The sequence below is a fragment of the Sapajus apella genome, unplaced genomic scaffold, assembly GCF_009761245.1.
Source record: "Sapajus apella isolate SASKATOON/1434 unplaced genomic scaffold, GSC_monkey_1.0 scaffold133, whole genome shotgun sequence".
NCBI lineage: Eukaryota > Metazoa > Chordata > Mammalia > Primates > Cebidae > Sapajus > Sapajus apella.
In genome coordinates this window covers 489,159-515,945 of record NW_022437073.1, presented here as the reverse complement: position 1 = coordinate 515,945, position 26,787 = coordinate 489,159, and the positions used below count along the sequence as shown (strand labels likewise).

Genomic DNA, 26,787 nt, shown 5'->3' with positions numbered 1-26,787 from the left:
TGCCTTCAGGGCTCTGCTGCTGCACTGATCTTATCTACACAAATCCAACTACACCTTTCTCCTTTATTTACCTGTCTGTCCTACCAGATTCTGCACTCTCAGAGGCTTTCAGCGTAACCTTGTGCCAGATGCCATCTGTCAAACAGGGGAAAAATACCCTCAAAAGCAACTTCTACTCATCACTGAGTCTCCAGTGTCACTGACTACATTTATTAGATGCATGTATTTCCCATGGCCATTTATGTAAGAAACAGAACTTAAGATCTCATAGCTATCAATCTCTTACACATCATTACAGTGTTAGTCTGCTCTCTTCATTTAAAGCTCAAACAAAATGTTAGCAAATCTAATCTTAGCAATGTATGAAAAAAAGATACTCATGACCAGGTTGATCATATCTATTGCAAGGTCAGGTTAACCTTTGATAATTCATCAAGTTGTACACTTACTAACTGTGTATTTCCCTTTGTGTTATACTTCAAAAACTTTTTTTTTTTTTTGAGACAACGTCTCACTCTGTTGCCCAAATTGGAGTACCATGGCACAACTGTGGCTCACTGCACCCTTGACCTCCTGGGCTCAAGCAATCCTCCCATCTCAGCTTCCTGAGTGGCTGGGACTACAGACACATACCACCACACTGGGCTATTTTATTTTATTATTTTATTTTTGGTAGAGACGGGGTTTTACCCAGTTACTTGAACTGGTCTTGGACTCCTGGGCTCAAGTGGTCTCCCCACCCTGGCCACCCAAAGTGCTGGGAATACAGACATAAACCACTGCACCTGGCCTCAAAAACGGTTTTTTTTTTAATCTTTAATTTTTTGTAGACAGAGTTCGCTCTTTTGGCCCAGGCTGGAGTGCAATGGTGCAATCTCGGCTCACTGTAACCTCTGCCTCCTGGGTTCAAACAATTCTCCTGCCTCTGCCTCCCAAGTAGCTGGGATTACAGGTATATGCCACCATGCCCGGCTAGTTTTTTGTATTTAGTAGACACAGGATTTCACCATGTTGGTCAGGCTGGTCTGTCTCTAACTCCTGACCTCAGGAGATCCACCTGCCTTGGCCTCCCACAGTGTTGGGGATTACAGGTGTGAGCCACGGCGCCCAGCCAAAAACCTTTATTAAAGTCATTTTCATATAAACACTACAGTACATTTTCCTCCAAATTTGAAGAGCACTTTTCTCATGGGTAGGAATGAATATTTAAATGCACTGTTTTTCCAGATTGAAGTTTTTCGGGACAAACCTGAAGTCAGAACTAGTGCTAATACTCAACACTATGTATATGTATGTGCAGAGGCTTGGGGAGGCATATGGGATTTAAAGTTGAAATCTGTTGCTAAACCCACCAAAACAGAATGAATCATGAGATCTGCAGAAGGAATCCTACTCAAGAAATGGTGAACCATCCAAGAGAAATCAATTAAAAATACCCTAGAATAAAACCAAGTTGTAATCTAGTAGATTACATCTAAAGTGAGAAAAAGTATTAACTTAGGCTAGATCATCTTTGTAGAATCTCAGAAACGAAAAGCCAAATAGCAAGAAAGCGGTGGGGCTCTTTCACAGAAAGGAGGAAGATGTTCTGTGATGTGAGAGAATTATGGTCACTGGAGAAAAATAGTATTTTTATTGTTAAACAGAAGTAGTTTGGAAACCAGAATGAAATATCTCCTCAGAAAATCCAAATTCCTGTGTTGATTAGTATCTTAATATTCCACTATTTACCAATTGGGCTTCCAAGACACACACTTTCATGTCATTATGTTGCTCAAAACTCTCCAATGACTTCCTATCTAACTCAAGTCTTATGAGGACCTGTAAGCCCCACATGGTCTGGTCCCTCACTACCTCCTGGACTTCATTTTCTAAGATGCTCTCAACTGTTTACTCAACCGGAGCCACACTGGATCCCTGCTAATTCTTACACATGCCAGCTACAGTCTCTCCTCAGAATTTTGCTTGTACTGTTTAGAATTCTCTTCTTTCAGATAATCCTACAGCTTGCTCTTCATACCTTTGGGTCTCTGCTCAACTGTCATCTTGCATTAGCAAGGTCTTCCCAACCATGCCTCCTATGCCCGAAGACCTTTCCCACAAATCACGCTCTATATGCCCCTTAGCTTTTTTCTCTGTAGTTCTCAACACACTGATATGTTTACATCGATGTTTTTACTTTCTGTCTTATCCCACCAGAAATGTGGAATAAAAACTCTCCAAGAGTGGAATTTAGTTCACTGTTATATCCCCCTTGCCTGACACATGGTAGGTATTCAATAAATATTTGCTGAATGAGTGAATAAACAGAAGAAGGACTAACAGACATGAAATTTCTAACTTAATCTAGGCATATATCCTAGTATACATCAGTAAACTAGCTTTTATGTTTACATATCATGTATTAGTATGTGTCTATCCCAAAAATCTGATCAACACTAGCTATACAAACAAATTGAATCTCTGAACCTATCGACCTTAGACTCCTCACTTAGGTAACTCCACTAAGATGTTATCACTGTATGAGGTCCCAGTTTGGATGGCCAGCCAAGGTCACTCTGTGACATCACTCTAACTAAAAAAGAAACTCACCTGTGCAATAATGGAAAGAATGCCAAGGACTGCTATAAATGCTGCAACACTTTCTGGAGAAAATTTCATTATCTAGAAGGGCATCCAGAAAAAGTAACAATGAATACAAATGTATACCAGATAGAATACTAATGCAACTACCTACATATTAACATTAAATGGGTCAGAAAAAAATAAATGTAAGTCATTTATAAACAAAGAATTATTCGGAGGAAATACAACAAATCTTAACATACTAAAAATGCCTACTTATCCATGGTGGGTCCCTCAATGTGAATATACTAAACTGGAGATACTTACTGAGAACTCAGAATCATTTTACAAATAAATATTGCAGTATTTTGTGCTTTTTTGTATGTATTGGTTGAAGGCTTGATCTCTGTCTAGTGAGACTAGTGTCACGGAGAAAAATTGTTTTTGCTCTCATTTTGGCTAGCTGCTCTAACTTACATATGCTCTAAATCACAAAGAAGCTGGGGCAGGTGAAGGGGTTAAATCATCCCATCACTTCTATAACCAGCAAACTCAAACCACCTGTGTGGATGGGGAAAACTGTCTTTCTGCCTAAGCCAAATATCTTAATATACCAAATACCCCCATAAGAAATGCATAAGGAACATCAGCCACACTGAACAGGAGGTTAAGTCTAGTGGACTAAATGGCATTCTTTTATTCTTTTTTTTTTTTTTTTTTTAGACGGAGTTTTGCTCTTGTTGCTCAGGCTGGAGTACAATGATGCAATCTCAGCTCACTGCAGCCTCTGCCTCCTGGATTCAAGTGATTCTCCTACCTCAGCCTCCCGAGTAGCTTGGATTATAGGCACCTGTCACCACGCCCAGCTAATTTTTTGTATTTTTAGCAGAGACGGGGTTTTGCCATGTTCACCAGGCTGACCTCGAACTCCTGTCCTCAAGTGATCCGCCCACCTTGGCGTCCCAAACTACTGAGATTACAGGCATAAGCCAGTGCGCCTAGCCCAGTGATATTCATTTTTAAAGGTCACTGCTATTATAGTTCTCTCAAGGGTAAATATTTTTATTAAAGCACTAGACAATAAAGGAAAAGTCCACCTTAGTGGAAGAGGATTTTACCTGTCTGAGGTATAAAAAAAAGCTGGAATATTGGCCTGCCTCGGGTAGGTAGGAGAGAAACACCGTAATGCAGATCAGCAGCACTATGGAATCTTGGCCCACTTTTTTTAAGGACTAGAACAAGAAAAAGACTGATTGATATAAGGTTTACATCAAAACCACTGAACTATTCATAAGAGTACACAGAGATTCCTTTTGGCAGTGTACACATAGACAACTAGTTGTCCTTTTTAGTTTATTTTATCCTCCCCAAACTATTCTGAAAAGTATTTCAAAATGTGAAGAGAAAAACCCAAGATGTTTTCCCAAAAGTAATAATATTAATGCTGCACTGAATGATGCATTTTTTTTATCAAGGAGAAAGGAAAAATATAAACTTACGGCAAAAGGGTCAGCTTGTTCCCAGGAAATGGGGGCTCCCCAGGATGCTGGCCGCATTTTCTCAGGCAACGACTCTGGCACAGCAACAAGGATAAAACAAATATCCAGCAAAGCTATTGCTGTAGCTAAGACCACCACCAAGCTGTCCCCGTACACTCGTCCAAGGTAAGCTCCAATTGCAGGACTGGTGACTAAACTTGCAGCAAATGTTGCTGAAACCTGCAATAAATTAAGTATAGACAGAGATTAGTCAGGCTACCTTTTTACTTCAACACCACGTAACTTCTTTCATAATCTTGATTTATGTCAGATCTTCTGTTGCACATCCTCCCTTTTCTCTTCCTACCTGTGCCACTTAGCTTTTTTTTTTCTGGGGCGGGGAGGACTGGGTCTCACACTGCTGCCCAGGCTGGAGTGCAGTGGTGCCATCACAGCTCACTATAGCCTTGCCCTTTCAGGTTCAAGACCTCTTCCTGCCCGAAGATCTCCTGATGGGGTTACCGGCTTATGCCACCATGCCCAGCTAATTTTGTTTATCTTTTGCAGAGATGGAAGTCTCACTATGTTGCCCAGGCTAGTCTTGAACTCCTGAGTTCAAGCGATCCTCCCACCTCAGCCTCCCAAAGTGCTGGGGGTACAGGTCTGAGACATCAAGCCTGGCTGCACTTTTCTTATACTCTCTCCTTTGACAGGAAAAGTAAAGAATTAGATTCTTGCCTAAAAAACAGCCTGGGCAACATGGAGAAATCCTATCTCTACCCAAAAAAAGTAGAAAAATTGGCTGGGCATGGTGGCATGCACCTGTAGTGCCAGCTATTCTGGAGGCTTAGGTGGCAGAATTCCTTTGAGCCAGGAAGGTGGAGGTTGCAGAGAGCCATGACAGCACCACTGTACTCCAGCCAGGGTGACAGAGTGAGACCCTATCTCAAAAACAAAATAAATGACAGCCTCTCAAGACATGGTCTTCCAACTTTCTAAGCCTTGGAACACTCTGTTCCAATAAATCCTACTGGTAAATTCATAGGTAAAACAGATTTTTTAAAAAGACTGGGGGTGGTGGCTCATGCCTGTCATCTCGGCACTTGGGAGGCCCAGGTGGGAGGACTGCTTGAAGCCAGAAGTTTGTGACCAGCTGGGCAACACAGTGAGCCCCTGCCTCTATTTAAATTTAACTCTTTTAGTTGAGGAAGGGTTGAAGGCCTGGGCACTGTACAAATTCCTCTGCTTGACTGCCAGTCATACTAGTCCTTAGGGGAAGGGTGTCCAATCTTTTGGCTTCCCTGGGCCACATCAGAAGAACTGTCTTGGGCCACATATAAAATACACTAACACTAATGACAGCTGATGAGCTTAAAGAAAAAAAAAAACCTCATAATGTTTTAAGAAATTTTATGAATTTCTATTGGGCTACATGTGAGGCCTGTGGGCCACGGATTAGACAAGCTTGGTTTAGAGCATCTCCATAAACCCTTAAGTGCTCTCTGTGAAAGGAGTATAAAACCCATTGCTCTAAGGAAATCCAATTTCATTGTGACTTTTCCAATATTAAAATTAAATGAACTTTTATCTTGATACATACTTAAGGGCTAGCTGGAATAAAGCTTAAAGACTTTGAGGTTCCTCTTCTCATCAACAATATGTTAAGCCCTGGAAGAAATCTGACCTTGGTAATCGTTTTAGTGGGCAGGGTTGGGAAGAATGAAATCACAGATAAATTAAGAACATCTCTAAAACTCTGAGAAAGTCTATTTAAGCTTGGTAAAGATGAAGATTAAAGTTGACAGGATCTAAGTAGAGCAAACCTGTTAACCTCAGACATATCTGGCCTACTGGACAAACAGCCTACAAATTAGCAGATGTGACATCAGGTAACACTTCATAAAAATAGCACTTAGTCAGGGGCAGTGGCACGGGCCTATAATCTCAGCTACTCCTGAGGCTGAGGTGGGAGGATCACTTGAGCACAAGAGTGAGTCCAGTCCGGGCAACACAGTAACACCCTGTCTGGAAAGAAAAGAGGAAAGGAAAAAGGAAAGCAAAGAAAAGGGTAAAGGGAAGAAGAAAGGGGAAAGAAGAGGAGAGAAGAGAAAAGAAGAGGAAAGGGGAAGGAGAAAGGAAAATTGGAAGGGAAAGGGTAAAAAAAAGGAAACAGGTAAGGAAAGGGGGAAGGGAAAAGGAAAGAAAAAGAAAAATGGGAAAAGGACAGGAAAGGAAGAAGGGGGACGAGAAGGGAAAGGGAAAGAGGAAGGGAACGAGAAAGGAAGAGAGAAAAAAGAAAAAAGGAAAGGAGAAGGGAAAGAAAGGAAAAGGAAAGGAGAAGGGAAAGAAAGGAAAAAGGACCACACTCTTTCAGAGCATAATTAGAGATTAATATTGGAACTTTATTCTGCTTCTGTGCCATTTTCAACTTTTGGATGGAGAACTTAAACTTCTTAAGAATGCTTACGTGCAACTCTATTGCTTAAGACAAGCAAATCAATTTTCAAAGGTCAATTATTTTAACAAATACATCAAATTCTAGTAATTTCAAACATTTAACTATCAATCAAAATGTCCATCAACTGGTGAATGAACAAGCAAAATATGTTATATCCCAAACAATGGAATATGCTACACAGCAAGCAAAAAACAAACAACACTGGCCAGATGCGGCGGCTCACGCCTGTAATTCCAGCACTTTGGGAGGCTGAGACAGGAGGATCACTTCAGTTCAGGCGTTTGAGACCACCCTGGGCAACATGGTGAAACTCTGTCACTACAAAAAAATACAAAAATTAGTAGTTCCAGCTACTTGGGAGGCTGAGGTGGAGGATCACTTGAGCCAGAAAGGTAGAGGGAGACAGAGGCTACAGTGAGCTGTAATGGCACCACAGCACTCCAGCGTGGGCAAAAGAGTAAGCGAGACCCTGTCTCAAAAAGAAAAAATTAGCTGGGCATGGTGGCTCATGCCTGTGGTCCCAGCTACTTTGGAGGCTAAGGCAGGAGAATTGCTTGAGCCCAAGGAAGCCAAGGCTTCAATGAGCTGTGATCATGCCATTGCACTCCAGCCTGGGTGCCAGAGCAGGACCCTGCCTCAAAAAAAGAAAGAAAAGCAGAACCTACTCATCTATAGTATCAACATGATAAATCTCAAAAGATTATGCTAAATGAAAGAAGCTAGAAACTAAAGATGTTTGTAATATGAAATTTCTAGGAAGGCAAAAGCATGGTGACAGAAGCTAAACTGTTGGTTGCTTGGGGTCAGAGGTGAGCATGGAGATGGATGGCAAACAGGGCTGAGGGAACACTTGGGGCTGATGGAAATGTTCTATAACTGGGTTGTGGTGGTTTTTTTCTAAGTGATATTTAATATATCTATATGTGGTGGCTATTTTGTTATTGCAGCCCTAGGTGTGGTTTCAAAGGGATCCAGATCTCAGCAGAGCTCTGGCACAAGTGTGGGGAAAGGATCACTGAAGACATTTGAAGGCATTTACAGAGATCACATTTGCGACACAGTGAGCAAAGTCAGAGTACAAGTATTTCATGTCATTTCCCTTCTCCTCAGTTCTCCCCACTTGGTAGCCATTTCATTCTGCTCAGAAAGAAAGATCACAAATGTCACCTCCCACCCCCCCACCCCCTTTTTTTGAGACAGGGTCTTGCTCTGTGGCTTATACTGGAGTGCAGTGGTGCAATCATGGCTCACTGCAGCCTCAACCTCTCAGGGTCAAGTGATCCTCTCCCCTAAGCCTCCTAAGTAGCTGGGACTACAGGTGCACACCACCACACTGGCTAATTTTTAAAGTTTCCGCAGAGACGGGGTCTCACTATGTTACCCAGGCCAGTCTTGAACTCCTGGGTTAAGTACTCCTCCTGCCTCAGCCTCCGAAAGTGCAGGGATTACAAGCCACTGCGCTTGGCCCCTCCAACATTTTTTAAGAGACAGGGTGTCAACTCTGTACCCCAGGCTGGAGCGTAGCGGCATGATCATAGCTCATTGCAGCCTCAAACTCCTGGCCTCAAGCAATCCTCCTGCCTTGGCCTCCCAAACTGGTGGTATTACAGGCACATGCCACTGTGCCCAGTCACCTCTCCCCCTTTTATCTGCATCCATGTTATTTCTAGAAGATTTAAGTTTGTTAGTTTTTGCCAGAACAACATGCCTTTAATACACAGAGCCTCCAGATCAAAAATTGCCAATTTCAAAGTTTGGCTATGGGAAAATAAATTACTTCAGTCAAAAAAAAAACCCAAACCGACACTGGATCATGGTGTTGTTTGCACAACTGTATAAATTTACTAAAATTCACTGAATTATACTCATAAAATGGATAAATTTTATGGTATGCAAACTATAGCTTAAATTGTTTTTAAAAATCCTGGCTATCATCAGCCTCGTATCATTTAATGTTCCAAGTTTACAACTGAAATCATTAGTTCTTTTTCTTTTTACTTTTTTTTTTTTTTTTAAACAGAGATAAGGTTTCACCATGTTGCCCAGGCTGGTCTCGAACTCCTGATCTCAAGTGATCCGCCTGGCTCAGCCTCCCAAAGTGCTGAGATTACAGGTGTGAGTCACTGAACAGGCCAGAAATCATTAGTTTTTTTCCTAAGTTTCTCCCTATAGGTGTTTCCTCCCCCAAAATCTCATGATTCTTTGTTATAATGTCCTTTGAATCAGAAATCAGTCCCTTTTAAAACTAAGATTCAGCCCGACACAATATTCAGTCCTTATTTATCAAAAGGTACTTGTCCTGTATTTACCGAAACACATAACTGTCCTATTTTCTGGCTATTCAATAATGATCTATTACTGTGCCTATAGGAGTCATCCTATTACTAGGCTTTTTTCTTTTAATTCCTAGATTTGATAGATGACAGGGATTATACTGTCATTATTTATTTTACCAAAACTGTTCAGGAGTTGGCAAACTACCACTTATGGCTCAAATCTGGCTAAGTGGGTCTTATGTTTTTAAAGAGTTTATAAACATAAATACACATGTAAAAACAAAAGAATGAGAAAGAGACTACACATGGCCCACAAAGCCACAAAAAAGGGCTTGCTGCTGCCTGAGCTAGATGTTGTATTTTTATTAGGCATTAAATATGAGTAGTAATTTTTTTTAACACAAGACACATTAAATAATTCTTATTTTTAGGATTCCGTTAAAAAGAACTCTATAATAAAATATACTATAATTTCAATTCTGCCATGTGACTTATACTTTCTGAATGGAAAGTATCTAAACTTACATAGCCCCTCGTACTGCAAAAGAAATTTTACATGTCGTCTAATGAACGGCTTTACTACAAAACACACTTTATGCAAAAATCTTGTAATGCAAAGGATTGCACTCCCTATAATAATATATACCTTAAAAACACGGCATTTCTCAGAAGATAGAAAAGGTATAGAATAAACATACATACCAGTCCATAAGCCATACTTCTTTCATGCTCCTGGGTTATATCTGCTACGTATGCAAATACCACAGAGAAAGTCACTGCAAAAACCCCAGAAACAGAAATAACAGCAAAGTACCACCTAGGAATGAAAGATAAAAAGAAATAGAGCAATTACCATTATTTTAATCTTCTTTCATTTTTCTAAGTTAATTAAGAGTAAGAACAGCTAATTTCAATCAACAGCTTACTAGAACAGCTCATGGATTAACTCTTCCATAAATCATAAGCCATAGAGACTATGAAAACACAGGGCTAGAGGAGCCCTTCAACAGCAGCTCAGCTACTATACAGCAATACTTAAAATTAGATAATGTATTCAGGCAAATCTTTTAACCAACTGTTGAATTGTTAAGTGGTTTTGTTTTTTCTACCAAAAATAACAACAAATTAAAGTCTATTATAATCCATCCATTACTGTTTTTCACCACAACACTAGGTAAAAAACAAAATCCAGTAAACAAGACTGAGGAACAAGTTTCTTCATATTTATTCTGAGCCTATATATAGAAACTAGATGTTTTCCATAAGTTATCTTTAGCTTTCCAAATGCTGGCAATACAAATAACTCAGTTTCACACAGAAAAAACCTATATGGCAGTGTTCAGTGTTCATAAAACTGAGAATAGACAGTTACTATAAAGAGCAAACAAAAGATATTTTAAAAAGCAGGCTGGGCGCAGTGGCTGACATCTGTAATCCCAGCACTGTGGGAGGCTGAGGTGGGCAGATCACCTGAAGTCAGGAGTTCGAGACCAGCCTAACCAACATGGAGAAACCCCCGTCTCTACTAAAAATATAAAATTAGCCAGGCATGGTGATGCATGCCTGTAATCCCAGCTCGTAAGGAGGCTGACACAGGAGAATCGCTTGAACCCAGGAGGCAGAGGTTGCAGTGAGCCAAGATCATGCCATTGTACTCTAGCCTGGGCAACAAGAGCAAAACTCCATCTCAAAAAAAAAAAAAAAAAAGCATACTATATTTTGCTATAAATAATTCCAAAATATCTAGCTGGGAATAAGAAGTTTATATTGTAATGCTAATGTTTAGTTTTTGAAAATCATGTATAACCATAATGAACTTTAAAAATATCATTCCATCAAGACTATCACTACTAAAATTTTTCTAACACACTGCTTACCATAGCAAATCCTTTGTTCATTCCATAGATTCCTTTAGTAAGATTTCATGTGCATGAGTGGCCTTCATCAAAGGCTTGGTCTATTAGAATTGTACCTAATGTATAAGAGGAAGATCCTGCCTCATATAAACCCTTAGGTCTTTGGAGATAAGACCATGGAAATAAAGCCCATCCATGATGTAGTACTAATATTAATACTCAGTGGAGTAAAAAGAACATTAGTTGGAATAAATCTACTACCAAATTGAGCTCTGACTTTAGGACAATTATTATCTTTTTGCAGGCTTTCCTTCCCTTGCCTCTTGAGTGAAAAAAAAAAAAAAAAAATCCTGATTTTAATCAAGATGGCCTTGAGTCCAGCCTCTTGTAACTAGGAGCAGCGTGGCCCTGAAATCTGACCAAAGAGATACAAGCAGAAGTGGGATGGGAATTCTGTAAAGTTTCCTTAAAAGAAGTTGATATGCTCTTCTTAGCAACTCCTTCCACCTTGCTATCAATAATATGACTTGATGGCTGGAGCTCAAGAAGCCACCCTGTTCGGTGCGGTGAGAGTATAAGGATGGAAGAACAGCAAAATAGACAAAGTCTGCTCCACTGGAACTGCCATACCAGCTCCAGGCTGCTCAACTGCAGACCCTTTTTCACATGAAAAGAGAAATAAACTTGATTTTTAAGCAACTATTATTTTGGATTTTAATAAATAGCAAAACATATCCTAACTAATACAGATAATGACAAACTTTGTGTCTGTTTTTAACATTCTATACAAGAAAAAAAGTTAGCAATCCTATCCAGTCCCCAAAATATTGTTTTGAAATTTGGGTTCTGGAATCTAAAACAAAGTTAGCCAGACTAGATGCCTCCAACAGTATCATCTTTTTCTAAAATCTTTATGAGCTATTAGCTACTATATTCTTAGGGGCCTTCTTATCTGTGTGAAAGAATGTATTAGAAAAATAAAATTAAAACCTCACAATGAAGATGGCACAAGTGAAAGAAATAAAGGAACACTAAGAAAACAATAACTGAAAGTGATATTTAGTTGCTATAATCTGAACATGTACATACCATGGGCTGATCTTCATTAAAGGAATTGGGGCACATGTGAAAAATACTGTTAGCAGCAAGAAGGATTTTCGGCCCCAAACATCAGAAAGAGCACCAATAAGCGGGGCACTGAGGAATGACAACAAACCCTAAAAAAATTAAAGGAAAAAAATGTATACCACATACCTGTGAACATGAACCAAAACTAAATCATTTTACTTCTATAGAAAACTTTTCAACAACTTTGTTTCTAAAGTAAATATATCACAAACTTTTAAATAAAAAACTAATTGCTTATCTATATATATTTTTAAATTTCCCCAGATAGTCTAGAATCATCTGTAGGGCTCCAGCTGGATATTAAATATGAACTGTTTAATAAATTCTCAATCACAATAAATCCACAATAGCAACTCCATATGCTAATTACCTGGGTTTTTTTTTTTTTTTTTAATTGTTTGTTTTTAAAATTTCCACAGGCTAATTATCTGTTTAGAAAACCTGTTTGTCAAACTGAATCAAGAGGAAAGAATTTGGGCTGGGCACCATGGCTTGTACCAGTAATCCCAACACTTTGGGAGGCCAAAGTGAGCAGGTCACTTGAGGTTAAGAGTTAGAGACCAGCCTGGCCAACACGGCAAAACTCCATTTCTACTAAAAATACAAAAAATCAGCCAGGTGTGGTGACACATGCCTGTGGTCCCACCTACTTGGGAGGCTAAGGCACAAGAATTGCTTGAACCTGGGAGGCAGAAGTTGCAGTGGGCCAAGATCATGCCACTTGCACTCCAGCCTAGGTGACAGTGCGAGACTCTGCAAAAAAAAAAAAAAAAGGCAAAGAATGCATATAATAACTTTACCCTACTGATACAGTGTTATATTTATGGGACTTTTTGAGTATGGTTTTTTCTTCTTCAATCTGTAGTCTTACAAAATCATTGAGATCTGTGGAATTAAAATGCCAACATAAAAACAGGGGAAAATCTGTTATAATGTGGTTTATTATTATATATAATTGGCTATAGTATAGTCAGATCATACGTAAAACTCAGTCTAGAAAGTATTATCTCTCAAAATATACTCCATCTAATTATAAAAATTAAGTTATTAAACTAACATGTGTTGGCAGAATTATATATACATATGTACGTTCATGCTATGTGTGCATGTATATATGTATATATGATTGATCCTACCTTTACTCCTTGAATTAAGCCATTCATCAGAAATGTATGTTTAGGGAAGGTTTCATGTAATACCTAAAGAATAAAAACCAAAATGAAAACCACATGCTATGTTTCAGTCTTAAGAAATAAAATTATTTACCCTTTTGAGCATCCATTCATAATACAATCTGGTTTATTTTACATATTCAGATTTGTATGACATGCATATAACCATTAGTAACCAAATATTTATATGGTACTTACTATGTCACAGGGCACTAAATTGGGCACTTTACCTATATTATCTAATTTAATCCCTTATAACAGCCCTATCAGAAAACTGATATGCAGAGGTTAAATATTTTGTCCAAGATTACAGTCAGTAAATAAATGGCAAAGCTGAAACTGAACCTAGGAGATCAGACTTGAAAGCCTATGATTTTACTCACTATGCTATGCTGCTTCCCCAAAATAACTGACTTATATTCTCTTTCAGATGGGTATATTATCTAGGATAGAAGATTGGGAAAATTAATAAGGAACTTTTAATTGTCACAAAGTAGATCTAGAAAGATTCTATGATGGAAAAAAATCCCAACCTATGAAAATGTCTAACAAGTTATTCTATCCTTCCAAGGCTTGTTCTCAAATCACGGATCAATTTTTGCAGTGAGCAGGAAGAGAACCACTGAAATGAATCAATTGAAAAGGCACTTCCAGGCAACTGGAAAAGTAAACAGCAGCTACCATTTTTACAGTCTATATGTACTCTTATTTAATCCTAACATTGTGAATTAGATAATATTATCATTTTAAGGATGAGGCAAGTGAATTCCTGTTTGACTCAGAAACCAATGCTATCTCTCAGCAAAAACAATGGAGAATGGGAATGTGGGTAATACGAAAGGTAGGGAATATTTTCCCTTTAAGAAAACATATGCTAAATGTACTTTCTGACTTGTTGCAAGAAGAACCGTTAGAAGGATCAGAATTGCTCCCCTTTCTTCAGTTATTCTTCTTCTGCCAAGAGCAAGAAATTTAACAAAAATTTACTTATTGTATGTAAAAATAAAATTAGAGGCCCAGTGCAGTGGCTCACGCCTGTAATCCCAGCACTTTGGGAAGAAGAGGAGGGTGGATCACCTGAGGCAGAAGTTCGAGACCAGCCTGGCCAACATGATGAAGCCTCATCTCTACTAAAAATACAAAAATTAGCCAGGCATGGTGGCGGGCACCTGCAATCCCAGCTACTCAGGAGGCTGAGGCTGGAGAATCGCTTAAGCCCAGGAGGTGGAGGTTGCAGTGAGCCAAAATCATGCCACCTCACTCCAGCCTCAGCAACAGAACAAGACCCTGTCTTAAAAAAAAGGAAAACAAACAAAACAGTTACAGACTATATGTAAATGAATGGGTGTGACTGTGTTCCAATAAAATTTTATTTACAAAAATAGTATGTGATCTCCAGATCACTGGACTAGGCAAAGATTTCTTGATAATACCCTACAAGCAGAGGCAACCAAAGTGAAAATGGATAAATGGGATCACATTAAGTTTAAAGCTGCACAACAAAGCAAACAAAGTGGAGACAACCCGCAGAATAGGAAAAAATATTTGCAACTATCCATCTGACAAGAGATTAATGAGAATGTATAAGGAGCTCAAACAGTTCTATAAGACAAAAATCTAATAATCTGAGTTTTATTTAAATGGACAAAAGATCTGAACAGACATTTCTCAAAAGAAGACATAAAAGTGACCAACAGGTATATGAAAATATGCTCAACCATCACTGATCGTCAGAGAAATGCAAATTAAAAACTATAGTGAAATAATTATCTCACCCCAGTTAAAAATGGCTTTCATCCAAAAGACAAGCAAGCATGTGGAGAAAAGGGAACCCTCATACATTGTTGGAAATGTAAATTAGTATAATCACTATGGAAAACAGTTGGAAGTTTCCTCAAAAAAAGTAAAAATAGAGCTACCATATCATCCAGCAATCTCACTGCTATGTACCCAAAAGAAAGAATATCTGTACTCTTATGTTCCTATACTTCGTTTTTTTTTTTTGAGACGGAGTTTCCCTCTTGTTGCCCAGGCTGGAATGCAATGGTGTGATCTCTGCTCACTGCAACCTCTGCCTCCCAGGTTGAAGCGATTCTCCTGCCTCAGCCTCCTGAGTAGCTGAGATTAAGACATGCACCACCATGCCTGGCTAATTTTTCTATGCAGCACTATTCTTAATAGCCAAGATTTGGAAGCAATCTAAGTATCCATCAACAGATAAATGAATGGATAAAGAAAATGTGGTACTTACACACAATGGAGTACTACTCAACCATAGAAAAAGAATGAGATTTTGTCATTTGCAGCAACATGGATGGAATTGAAGGTCATCACGTTAAGTGAAATAAGCCAGGCACAAAAAGACAAACTTCACATGTTCTCACTTATTTGTGAGAGCTAAAAAATACAACAATTGAGCTCATGGAGATAGAGCAGAATGATGGTTACCAGAGGCTGGAAAGGGTAGTCGGGAGGGAGGGGATGGCTAGTGAGCACAAAAAATAGAATAAATAAGATCTACTAATTGATAGGCACTGACTACAGTCATCATGTATTCTACATTTTAAAATAACTAAAATTGGGCCAGGTGTGGTGGCTCACGCCTGTAATCTTGGCACTTTGGGAGGCTGAGACGGGCAGATCACGAGGTCAGGAGATCAAGACCATCCTGGCTAACATGGTGAAACCCTGTCTCTACTAAAATAACAAAAAGAAATTAGCCAGGCAGGGTGGCATGTCCCTATAGTCCCAGCTACTCAGGAGGCTGAGGCAGGAGAATTGCTTGAACCTGGGAGGCAAAGGCTGCAGTGAGCTGAGATTGTGCCATTGCACTCCAGCCTAGGCAACAGAGTGAGACTTTGTCTCAAAAATAAAATAAATAAAATAAAATTGGATTGTAACACAAAGAAAGGATAAATGCTTGAGGTGATGGATAGTCCATTTACCCTGATGTAATTATTACATACTGTATGCCTGTGTCAAAATATCTCATGTACCCTATAAATACATATACAACTATGTACCCATAAAAATTACAAATAAAAAATGTTATTTAAAAATAAAAAAGGAAAAGGCCAGGCGCAGTGGCTCACACCTGTAATCCTAGCACTTTGGGATGCCAAGGTGGGTGGACCACCCGAAGTCAGGAGTTCAAGACCAGCCTGGCCAACATGGTGAAACCCTATCTTAAAAAACTTTAAAAAATTTTTAAAATAAATAAATAAAGGAAAAATGGCATGCCCTCTCTAACTGAAAAGAATTATTGAGAGGTCTTTGAGAAACTCCTAGAAGTTCTGTTTAGAGTTCTACCTGCATGCATTAACTAAGTAGCTAACTGATAATTAGGAAAAGGTGCAATTCAACATGCTTGTGACAAGGAATATAAATATACAAAAAAAGAAAGGAAGGAAGGAAGGAGAGAGAGGGAGGGAGGGAAGGAAGGAAGGAGGAAAGGAAAGGAAAGAAGAAAAAGAGAGAGAGAGAGAGAGAGAGAGAGAGGGAGGGAGGGACGGAGGGAGGGAAAGAAGAAGAAAAAGAAAGAAAAAGTTGCCAGAAGCAACTACGAAAAAAAAAAAAATACAGAAAAGATTTGGTCCTTTAGCCACATTTGGCCAGTCCTTGTGCTAAAGGAAATTATTTAAACTACATAAACTAGTATCTCAAAACTTTTTACAATCAACTCAAATGTATTATGGTTTTCTTTCAATAATCACAAAGGGCCTACAGCAAGCCAAATCTTTCTAGTTATGAAGAGCAGGTCTGGTATTAGAAAGAATAAAAAACATTACAAACATCTAAAAGAAGTTTTATAGTATGCTAGATCTTATCGCTGATAATTCACGTTGCCAAGCCATCTTTCATTCCAATCAATCTGTTCTCCTCACTGGTTTTGAAATATTCTATGCTTTCCAATACTGGTATTTTATACATGACATCCTGACAATTTTGAACCTTTGTTCCCTTTATCTGGCCAACTCCCAACCCTTCCAAACTGTTCCTCTGCTACCTAATTTTCTTCTCCAAAGTAATTTCTCCTTTGGGGCCACACAATTTCTAACAAAATTTTAACAGACAAATATAACAAGTAATTCAAATATTGTAAAGATTTTTGATGTCAGGATCCTTTAGCACTGGTCTTTAGAGGTGAACAGGAAAAAATGTAATATTTTCCCAAGAAATTTTAAGATCTTAAATTTTTTTTAACTTTAAAAATGTTGAGAGTAAATAATCCTTAAAATATTAAACACTTTGGGGCTGTTTCTGCAGCCAAGGATGTGAAACCATCTAGGTAGAAGAGATGCTAGTGGATTTGAGTGTTACATAACATGGACTGTGCATCTAGCAGCTTGAATCATCAACATTGGATTATTATTTCCAGAGCCATAGATCTGTCAAAAGGGTAAAGCCACCCACCCACGGTGGCTCATGCCTATAATCCCAGCACTTTGGGAGGCCGAGGGGGTGGATCATTTGAGGTCAGGAGTTTGAGATGAGCCTGGTCAACATGGTGAAACCCCATCTCTACTAAAAACAGAAAAAAATTAGCTGGGCATGGTGACATGCATCTATAATCCCAGCTACTTGGGAGGCTGAGGGAGGAGAATCGCTTGAGCCTCGGAGGCGGAGGCTGCAATGAACCAGGATCACGTAATTGTACTCCAACCTGGATGACAGAGTAAGACTGTTTCAATGAAAAAAAAAAAAAAAAAAAAAAAGGTAAATCCACTCCTTGGCATTATAGATCATTATACCTACTGTCATTCTCACTACTTAGCTAACATGTTCCTTATCAAGCAATGATCACTGATTGAACACCACTATGACCAACCATATATTTATAACCTCCCAAGTGTTAGACTTCAGTCTTTAAAATATTTGTCAGTACAAAATTCTTTTTAGCTAAATCTCCTTGTTGGTAGAGGCTCACCATCTTCCCCTCAGCAGGTCTTCCACAAAACACAGTTTTTGTTTTTTGACTATGTTCCATGAGCACTTAAAAGTGAAAGATAATTGCATCACAAAGTTCTTTTTGTCTTAAAATGTCACATTAGTTTTTTAAAAATTGAAGTTAAGGCTATCATAAATCCCAAACCAGACATTCACAATTAATATGTCTAAAACTGGTCATCTGATTAAAAAAAATTTGAAAGAATATCTTTGAAATCTGAAATGCTGAAATAAACTATAATTTTTGAGGGAGGGATGGGAAAAGAAAGATACTGACTTAAAATATAAAGTAAGTCTTCATCCTCATTTTCCTCTTAAAGTGAATGTTAAAAATTTGACTCTTATGCCACACACCATTTATAATCAGTTTCAAAACACATAAAAAAGAAATGAAATGTTTAAAGATTAACAGACTTTTAAGAAGAAAGCCTTCTTTTACCCTCAAACTCACCTCTTTCCACACCTCTCACACACAGTGCTGGGGAAGAACAGGAGTACTGGAGCCCAAAAGAAAGATTGCCAACAAAGGCAATAACAAAAAACAAAATCTGTAGGCAAACAGCCTTGAAATGAGTAAAACCTTTTTTTAAAAGCCCACTGAATTAATATATTGTTCTTAATTAGTGACATATACTAAATATATAATAGGGTCACTTCTAAAAAATAGATATGTCAGGCTGGATGCGGTGGCTCATGCCTGTAATCCCAGTACTTTGGGAGGCCAAGACAGGCAGATTACCTGAGGTCAGGAGTTTGAAACGAGCTGGCTATCATGGTGAAATCTTGTCTCTACTAAAAATACAAAAATTAGCCAGGTGTAGTGGTGAGTGCCTGTAATCCCAGCTTCATAGGAGGCTGAGGCAGGAAAATCGCTTGAACCTGGGAGGTGGAGGCTGCAGTAAGCCTCTGCATTGCAGCCTGGGCAAAAGTGAGAATTCATCTTAAAAAATAAATAAATAAATAAATAAGCCTAGACCGCACCCTTGCCAGACATGCTGTAAGGCCTGGGTATTCTGAAAAACTTCTGAGGCATCACTGATTCATCAATGATTAAAAGAAAAAAATCACTGAATTAATAACTCATAACTGCTGAAAAGATTCATCTCTAGTTGGCTAATCTGTCCTAATGGCAAAGATAAAGGCTACTCTAAAGCCAGAAACTCTTATCATGGCTGGAGGGTGGGTGGAATTGTGGGAGAACTTTTACATCCTACTTACAGATATACTATATGCTGAGCATGGTGGTACATGCCTGTAGTCCCCGGTTCTTGGGAAGCAGAGGTGGGTGGACTGCTTGAGCCTATGAATTCAAGGCTATCCTGAGCAACACAGCAAAACCCCAACTCTTAAAAAAATGGGTAGAGGCAGACAGACAGTCTGTCGCTCTTGTTTCCACATGTGCCTACATGCATAATTTTCCTTGTGATGCTTAAAAGACTCCTGCTGTTCCAGTGCCCAAAGCCCAAAGTACTTTAAAGTACCTAAACCATAACAAATATCAGCAATTATAGCCATCTAAACTCTACAACCTAATCCTTGTTTTGCCTAAATCTCTTCCCCTACCCTCAAAGTTTTCCCTATCATATAAATTAAGAAAAAAATAAAATATAAAACTACTTTAAAACACATATATAAGCAGAATAAACATTTTTTTAAATGTACATATAGAAGAAATAAAGCTGAGAGATTTGTTTTAAAAATCAGTGAAAAATAGCTTTTCGCATGGGTTTGCCGCTAAAACACAGGTGCCGTGAAAACTACCCCTAAAAGCCAAAATGGGAAAGGAAAAGACTCATATCAACATTGCCGTAATTGGACACGTCGATTTCAGCGGGTCCACCGCTACTTGACATCTAATCTACAAATGCGGTAGCAGTGACAAAAGAACCACTGAAAAATTTGTGAAGGAGCCTGCTGAGATGGGAAAGGGCTCCCTCAAGTATGCCAGGGTCTTAGATAAACTGAAAGCTGAGCATCAACATGGTATCACCATTGATAACTCCTTGTGGAATTTGAGACCAGCAAGTACTACATGATTATCATTGATGCCCCAGGACACAGAGGCTTCATCAGAAACATGATTTCAGGGACATGTCAGGCTGACTGTGCTGTCCTGATTGTTGCTGCTGGTGCTGGTGAGTTTGAAGCTGGTATCTCCAAGAATGGACAGATCCCAGAGCATGCCCTTCTGGCTTACATGCAGGCTGGGAAACAACTGATTGTTGGTTTTAACAAGATGGATTCCACTGAGCCACCCGAAAGCCAGAAGAGATATGAGGCAATCATTAAGGAAGTCAGCACTTACATTAAGAAAATTGGCTACAACCCGAAGAAATGATACCCCAGTAGCATCTGTGCCAATTTCTGGTTGGAATGGTGACAACATGCTGGAGCCAAGTGTCAACATGCCTTAGCTGAAGGGATGGAAAGTCACCCATAAAGATGGCAGTGCCAGAGGAAGCATGCCACTTGAGGCTCTGGACTACATCCTACCACCTACTTGTCCAACTGACAAGCCCTTGCACCTGCTTCTCCAGGATGTCTACAAAATTGGTGGTATGGTTCTGTTGAACAACTGGTATATGTTCTGTTGGCCGAATGGAGACTGGTGTTCTCAAACCTGGTATGGTGGTCACCTTTGCTCCAGTCAATGTTACAACTGAAGTAAAATCTATTGAGATGCACCGTGAAGCTTTGAGTGAAGGTCTTCCTGGGGACAATATGGGCTTCAATGTCAAGAACGTGTCTGTCAAGGATGCTTGTTGTGGCAACGTTGCTGGTAACAGTAAAAACGACCCACCAATGGAAGCAGCTGGCCTCTCTGCTCAGGTGATTATCCTGAACCACCAGGCCAAATCAGTGCTGGGTATGCCCCTGTACTGGATTGCCACACGGCTCACACTGCATGCAAGTTTCCTGAGCTGAAGGAAAGACTGATCACCATTCTGGTAAAAAGCAGGAAGATGGCCCTAAATTCTTGAAGTCGGGTGATGCTGCCATCGTTGATATGGTTCCTGGCAAGCCCATGTGTGTTGAGAGCTTCTCAGATTATCCACCTCTGGGTCGCTTTGCTGTTTGTGATATGAGACAGACAGTTGCTGTGTGTGTCATCAAAGCAGTGGACAAGAAGGCTGCTGGAGCTGGCAGGGTCACCCAGTCTGCCCAGAAAGCCCAAAAGGCTAAATGAACATTACACCTGCTACCCTGGTCTTAATATCAGTGGTGGAAGAACCGTCTCAGAACTGTTTGTTTTAACTTGCCATTTAAGTGTAGTAGTAAAAAACTAGTTAATGATAACAATGCATCATAAAACCTTCAGAAGGAAAGGAGAATGTTTTATGGACCACTCTGTTTTTCTTTTTTGCATGTGGCAGCTTTAAGTTATTAGTTTTTAAAATCAGTACTTTTTAATGGAAACAACTTGACCAAAAACTTGTCACAGAAGTTTGAGACCCATTAAAAAAGTTTAATGAGAAAAAAAAAGCAGTAAAAAATAAAAAAGGTAAATTGTGAATATTATAATATTATAGTCAACTCTTCCTAGTAACCATAACTCATCAGTTTGCCATTTTAAAACTCAAGTATAAAGATCAAATACAGGAATTAAGAGTAACTATTACGACAATCACAGAAAAGCAAAGTCTTGCTGTAAATCAAATAATTGGCAAAAAATACTGTAGCAGTTATTCCAGAAAATGCACTCATGCTGGCCAAAAAAAAAAGAGGTCATTAAATCACCACAAATTAGTACCTTTCATTTTCCTAACTAGAATTCAGTAGAGATGGTCCTTGACTTACGATGATTTGACTTAGGATGATTCAACTTATGACTTTTCAACTTGATGATAATGCAAAAGCTATTCAGTAGAAACCGTACTTTAAATGTTGAATTCTGATCTTATCCCTGGCTAGTGATACACAGTAGGATACTCTCTCCTGATGCCAGAGAGCCAGTCATCCAACCACAAGGACAAACAATTGTTACTCTAGTGTATTGTACTGCTAGATGATTTTGCCCAACTGTAGGTGAATGTAAGTGTTCTGAGTGTATTTAAGGTAGCCTAGGCTAAAATATGATGTTCAGTAGGTGAGGTGTATTAAGTGCACTTCTGACTTAATATTTTCAACATAGATGGGTTTCCCATTGTATGTCAAGGAGAATCTGTATTTTAAAAAGAAAACAGCCAGGCACAGTGGCTCACGCCTGTAATCCCAGCACTTCAGGAGACTGAGGCAGGCAGATCACCTGAGGTCAGGAGTTCAAGACCAGCCTGGCCAACGTCGTAAAACCCCATCTCTACTAAAAATACAAAAATTAGCCGGGGGGTAGCATGTGCCTGTAGTCCCAGCTACTCGGGAGGTTGAGGCAGGAGAATTGCGTGAACCTGTAAGGCAGAGATTGCAGTGAGACAAGCCTGCACCACTGCACTCCAGCCTAGGTGACAGAGCGAGACTCTCAAAAAAAAAAAAAAAGAAAACAAACAAAAATTAAAAATATTTTTAAATTAAGAATATACTAAGCACAACATTAGTCTATGAAAAATGAACTAATAAACAAGCCTTTCTAATTAAGTGGACTCCATCCTTGTTCTTAAAAAAGATAGCCTCCCTTTGTCTGAGTAGGAAAAAAAAAGTACCTAAATTACAGAAAAGATGACATACCTAAAAAATATGTAAACCAGAAGCAAATTTTTAAAACAGCTTACACACTTGAAATACTGACAACAAATTATGGAAACATCACAAAATGCTTTTTTTATAGCTTGTTAACAGCTCATCCACATTCTGATTGCCCTAGCTAGCTAGTCGTTGGGCTGCCTGATAACAACTATCTAAAACATGAGTACAAACTACTTACTTCCTGCATTCCCCAAAAGACTGAGCACTGGAGGAGTTACGGAAGCCAAGGTGCAAATACCAACACTGCAGCTTACTGTCACGGTAGCAATCAAGTTTCCTAACTTTTCTAAGCCCCAGTTTCCTCATCTGTATTATGAGAGTAATATCTCACTGATAAGGTGGTTGTGAGGATTAATACATTTGTGTATTCAAAGTTAGCACAGTCCTAACATATTCCACTTTGAATACATAAAAGGACTGTGACTGGGTCTATCATAACATAAACACATGTGGACTGTTTACTATTAAAAAGCTCAAGTACTTTAAATGGTAGGAGTGATGTTCCACCAGGCAGATTTATATGTTAAACTGACAGTAGGTTATAAACAAGCATGCTGGAACATTAGGAAAGCTAATGTAAAGTTATGAGTCCATAAAGTTATTACAGCCCTGCAGTAGCCCTTGACAACAAACAGGTTATTACAATACAATGAAGTTATGAAGGTCATAATGAACTTGCATCATCTGAGGAAGTTCCAAATCACTATGCTTTGATTATGAAGCCAGGAAATGTATAAATTAATTTTTGAAAGATTTCTATCTGAAATTAGTAAACAAAAAACCTTTTTTTAATAGCAATACTCATAAATATGCTCTATATATTCAAAATAACTGTTTTTTTTTTGTAATTTGTTTTTGAGACAAGGTTTCACTCCCATCGCCCAGGTTGGAGTGCAGTAGCAAGATCTCAGGTCACTACAACCTCCGCCTCCTGGGCAGAAGTCATTCTCCTGCCTTAGCCTCTCAAGTAGCTGGGACTACAATCATGTGCCACTATGCCCAACTAATTTTTGCATTTTTTGTACAGAAAGGGTTTCACCATGTTGCCCAGGCTGGTGTTGAACTCCTGAGTTCAAGCGATTTACCCATCCAGCCTCCCAAAATGCTGGGATTACAGGTATGAGCCTCTGTACCCAGCCCAAAGCAACTGCTAAACATCAATATTTTATATATAGATAGTAATAATTACATAGTTGTCAATAAATATATCAAGAAATAAGCATTGTAAATGTTCTTAAGACTAGTTTAATCTACTTAGATAATTTTTGTATTAAATAACTTTTTAAATGAAAAGCTTTTTTGTATAATATGAACAATCTCATGGAAACATAGTATATTACTTTAAAATTCTATTCCTCTAGAATTAGGTAAACTGTACATTTATCTTAATTACTCCTTTCAAGGCAATATAGATATTTACCATAGATAATCCTTCCCTCATTCCATTCCCCTTAACTACACCAACATGAGAAAACTGGCTATCATCTGAGTTGTCTGGTCTGGAAGGGAAGTCTTTTCTAAGGTTCCAAACCTGGGGAAATTTGGGTAAAATCAGCTTAGATCTATTTAAAAATAGCCCTCCTAGGTACTTAGCCCAAATGAACAGAAACATGTTTTTGGAAAATACAGCTGCATAAATGAACCTCCAAGTAATTATGCCGAGTCATGCAGATCACAGACACAATCTTTCCTAAACCTGTGGGTTTAAGAAGCTCTATTCTATTCAGAGTAGTGACAAAGCCTCTGCCTGAACACGCCTAATGACAAGTCCAAATTCACACACCTCCAGGCTCCCCTACTCTGCCAACACAAAACAAAGGTAAGGGAGAGTTAAGAGTTGGAAAAGACAACTCAACCAGTAAAATACAGGTGAATACTGAACAATACTGGTGGGAGAATTAACCATGCAAAGGAAAAAGGGCCATGTTTTCCTCCAAAACTGAAGAAAAAGAAATTTGGGAATCAGTGTTAAATAATTTAAAAGATTACTTACCACCAAAGTGGGTGCTGTCAACAGTCCCCAAGCAAAAAACTCCAAAAAGATGACGATAACTGCATGATAAACACTAGGAGAACCTATTCCTTGAGGCTATAAAAACAAGATTTTTAAAAAGTTAACAAAGAGTTAACATTCCAGAATTATTAACAATAACAATGATGTAATAGTCAATAAATATTAAGAACATATAGGTGCTGGGCACTGTGCCAAACATCTGTACTGTCTCTGTCTTCAAAGTGAGAGGGACAGACAAAGCAACTAAATTCATTACCATAGGCACAGTATGCAGTTGAAACATATAGAGTCCAAGGGAACTTGGGAGGTGGGAATATCAGACTTCCAGGAGGAAGGCTGAAAGGACATAATAGAGTTAGACAGGCCGAGGTATAGGGTGGGAAAGATAGCTCAGCCTATATAAAGGTTCTGAGGCTTGAGGCATTGTGGGTCTCATATATCTACGACAGTACAACCATTGCATGGGCTGCATCTTGGGTGCATTGAAAGATGAGCTTCAGGTACTCAAAGACCAGCTTCCATGTTAAGAAGTCTATATTTAATTCTGAAGACCATGGGGAGCCACTAATAGATATTAAGACTAACACAATCAGTTGAAAGTTTTAAAGATTATTTTGGCAAAACAAAACATAAATGAAAAGCAAGTGGCAAAAATATAAACATGATATCAACATGGCTCAAAAGCAGAACAATCCCCAGAGAAAGTATATAAGAGATTTGGAACTTGATATACGTGAGAAAGAAAATACAAAATTAATTTTATACTGCTGTTAGAGATGTCTTAAGAATCACTTCAGTGTTATATTAAAGTAGAGAAGGTTAGCACGTCCCTTGACAAGGATGGAAGAGGCCCTCGGCCCGACAACATGCATACATTAAGGCACTGCCAACTATCTCGGTGGCATTTAACCATCATATTTCTCATCTAACATGGGATAAATATCCTAAATATACAAGGAACTGAAACATCTCAACAGCAAAAATCACACAACAAAATAATCTGATTTAAAAATAAGCAAATGATCTGAATAGACATTTTCCAAAAGACGACACACAAACAGCAAACGGTTATACAAAAAAATGCTCAACAGCACTAATCATCAGGGAAATGCAAATCAAAACCAAAATGAGGTATCATCTCACTCGAGTTAGAATGGCTACAATCAAAAAGATAGAACAGAACAAATGCTGGTGAGGATGCAGAGAAAAGGGAACTATCTTATATACTGCTAGTGAGAATGTAAATTAGTACAGCCACTATGGAGACTAGTATGAAGGTCCCTCAAAAACTACAAATAGAACTACTGCATGTCCAGTAATTCTACTAATGAAAATTTATCCAAGGAAAGGAAATGATTACGCTGGAGAGACATCTGCACCCCCATGTTTACTGCATCACTATTCACAATACCCAAGATACGGAATTAACATAGGTGCCTAAAAAACAGATGAGTGGATAAAGAAAATCTGGTATTTTACACAGCATGAGATACTATTCAGTCATAAAAAATGAAATCCTGTCATTTGTGGCAAAATGGATGGAACTGGAGAACTTTATGTTAAGTGAAATAAGCCAGGAACACAAAGTTAAAACACTGAATATTCTCACCCATATGTAGAGGCTAAAAAAAGTTGATCTCATAGAAGTAAAAAGTAGAACAGAGGATACCAAAGGGTGGGAAGGATAGGGAGAGATTTGTTGAAGGCTATGAAACTAAAGCCAGATAGGAGGAATAAGTTCTATAGTTTTACACCATTGTAGGGTGACTACAGTTAATAATATATAGTTCCAAACGGCTGGAAGGATATTGAATGTTGCCAACACAAAGAAATGATAAATGTTGTAGATATGCTAATTACTCTGATCTTATCACCACACTTTTTACTTATTGAAACATCACTATGTACCCCACAAATATGTACAATTTGTCAATTAAAAATAAAATCTATTAAAAAGTTAGAATTTTAAAAATTTATCTCAGTTTTTAAATTTATTTTTTTGAAATAGAGTCTTACTCTATTGCCCAGGCCGGAGTGCAATGGTGTGATCTCGGCTCACTTCAACCTCCACCTCCGGAGTTCAAACAATTCTCCTGCCTCAGCCTCCCAAATACCTGGGATTACGCATACCCACCACCAAGCCCAGCTAATTTTTTTGTATTTTTAGTAGAGACAAGGTTTCACCATGTTGGCCAGACTGGTCCTGAACTGCT

General features: G+C 38.7%; 1 protein-coding gene, 1 non-coding gene and 1 pseudogene across 3 annotated transcripts in view; 2 read left to right on the top strand and 1 right to left on the bottom strand.

The window, feature by feature from the left end:
• The window catches only part of MFSD14A (major facilitator superfamily domain containing 14A), a 54,900-nt gene that overhangs the window by 11,252 nt on the left and 16,861 nt on the right, over positions 1-26,787 (bottom strand). Inside the window, exons 2-8 of one of the 2 annotated variants that reach the window (XM_032262947.1) lie at positions 24,554-24,649; positions 12,898-12,960; positions 11,723-11,850; positions 9,480-9,594; positions 4,065-4,283; positions 3,684-3,797; positions 2,593-2,664 (exon numbers count right to left, since the gene is read on the bottom strand). In XM_032262947.1, coding sequence (XP_032118838.1) covers positions 2,593-2,664; positions 3,684-3,797; positions 4,065-4,283; positions 9,480-9,594; positions 11,723-11,850; positions 12,898-12,960; positions 24,554-24,649 — 807 coding nt within the window. The remainder of the gene's footprint in view (positions 1-2,592; positions 2,665-3,683; positions 3,798-4,064; positions 4,284-9,479; positions 9,595-11,722; positions 11,851-12,897; positions 12,961-24,553; positions 24,650-26,787) is intronic. The other variant, XM_032262948.1, reaches the window with a different exon arrangement.
• On the top strand, positions 19,342-21,180 carry LOC116539788 (annotated as a pseudogene).
• On the top strand, positions 25,371-25,495 carry LOC116539812. Its single transcript, XR_004264206.1, has one exon. It is a non-coding gene; the product is annotated as a U6atac minor spliceosomal RNA (small nuclear RNA).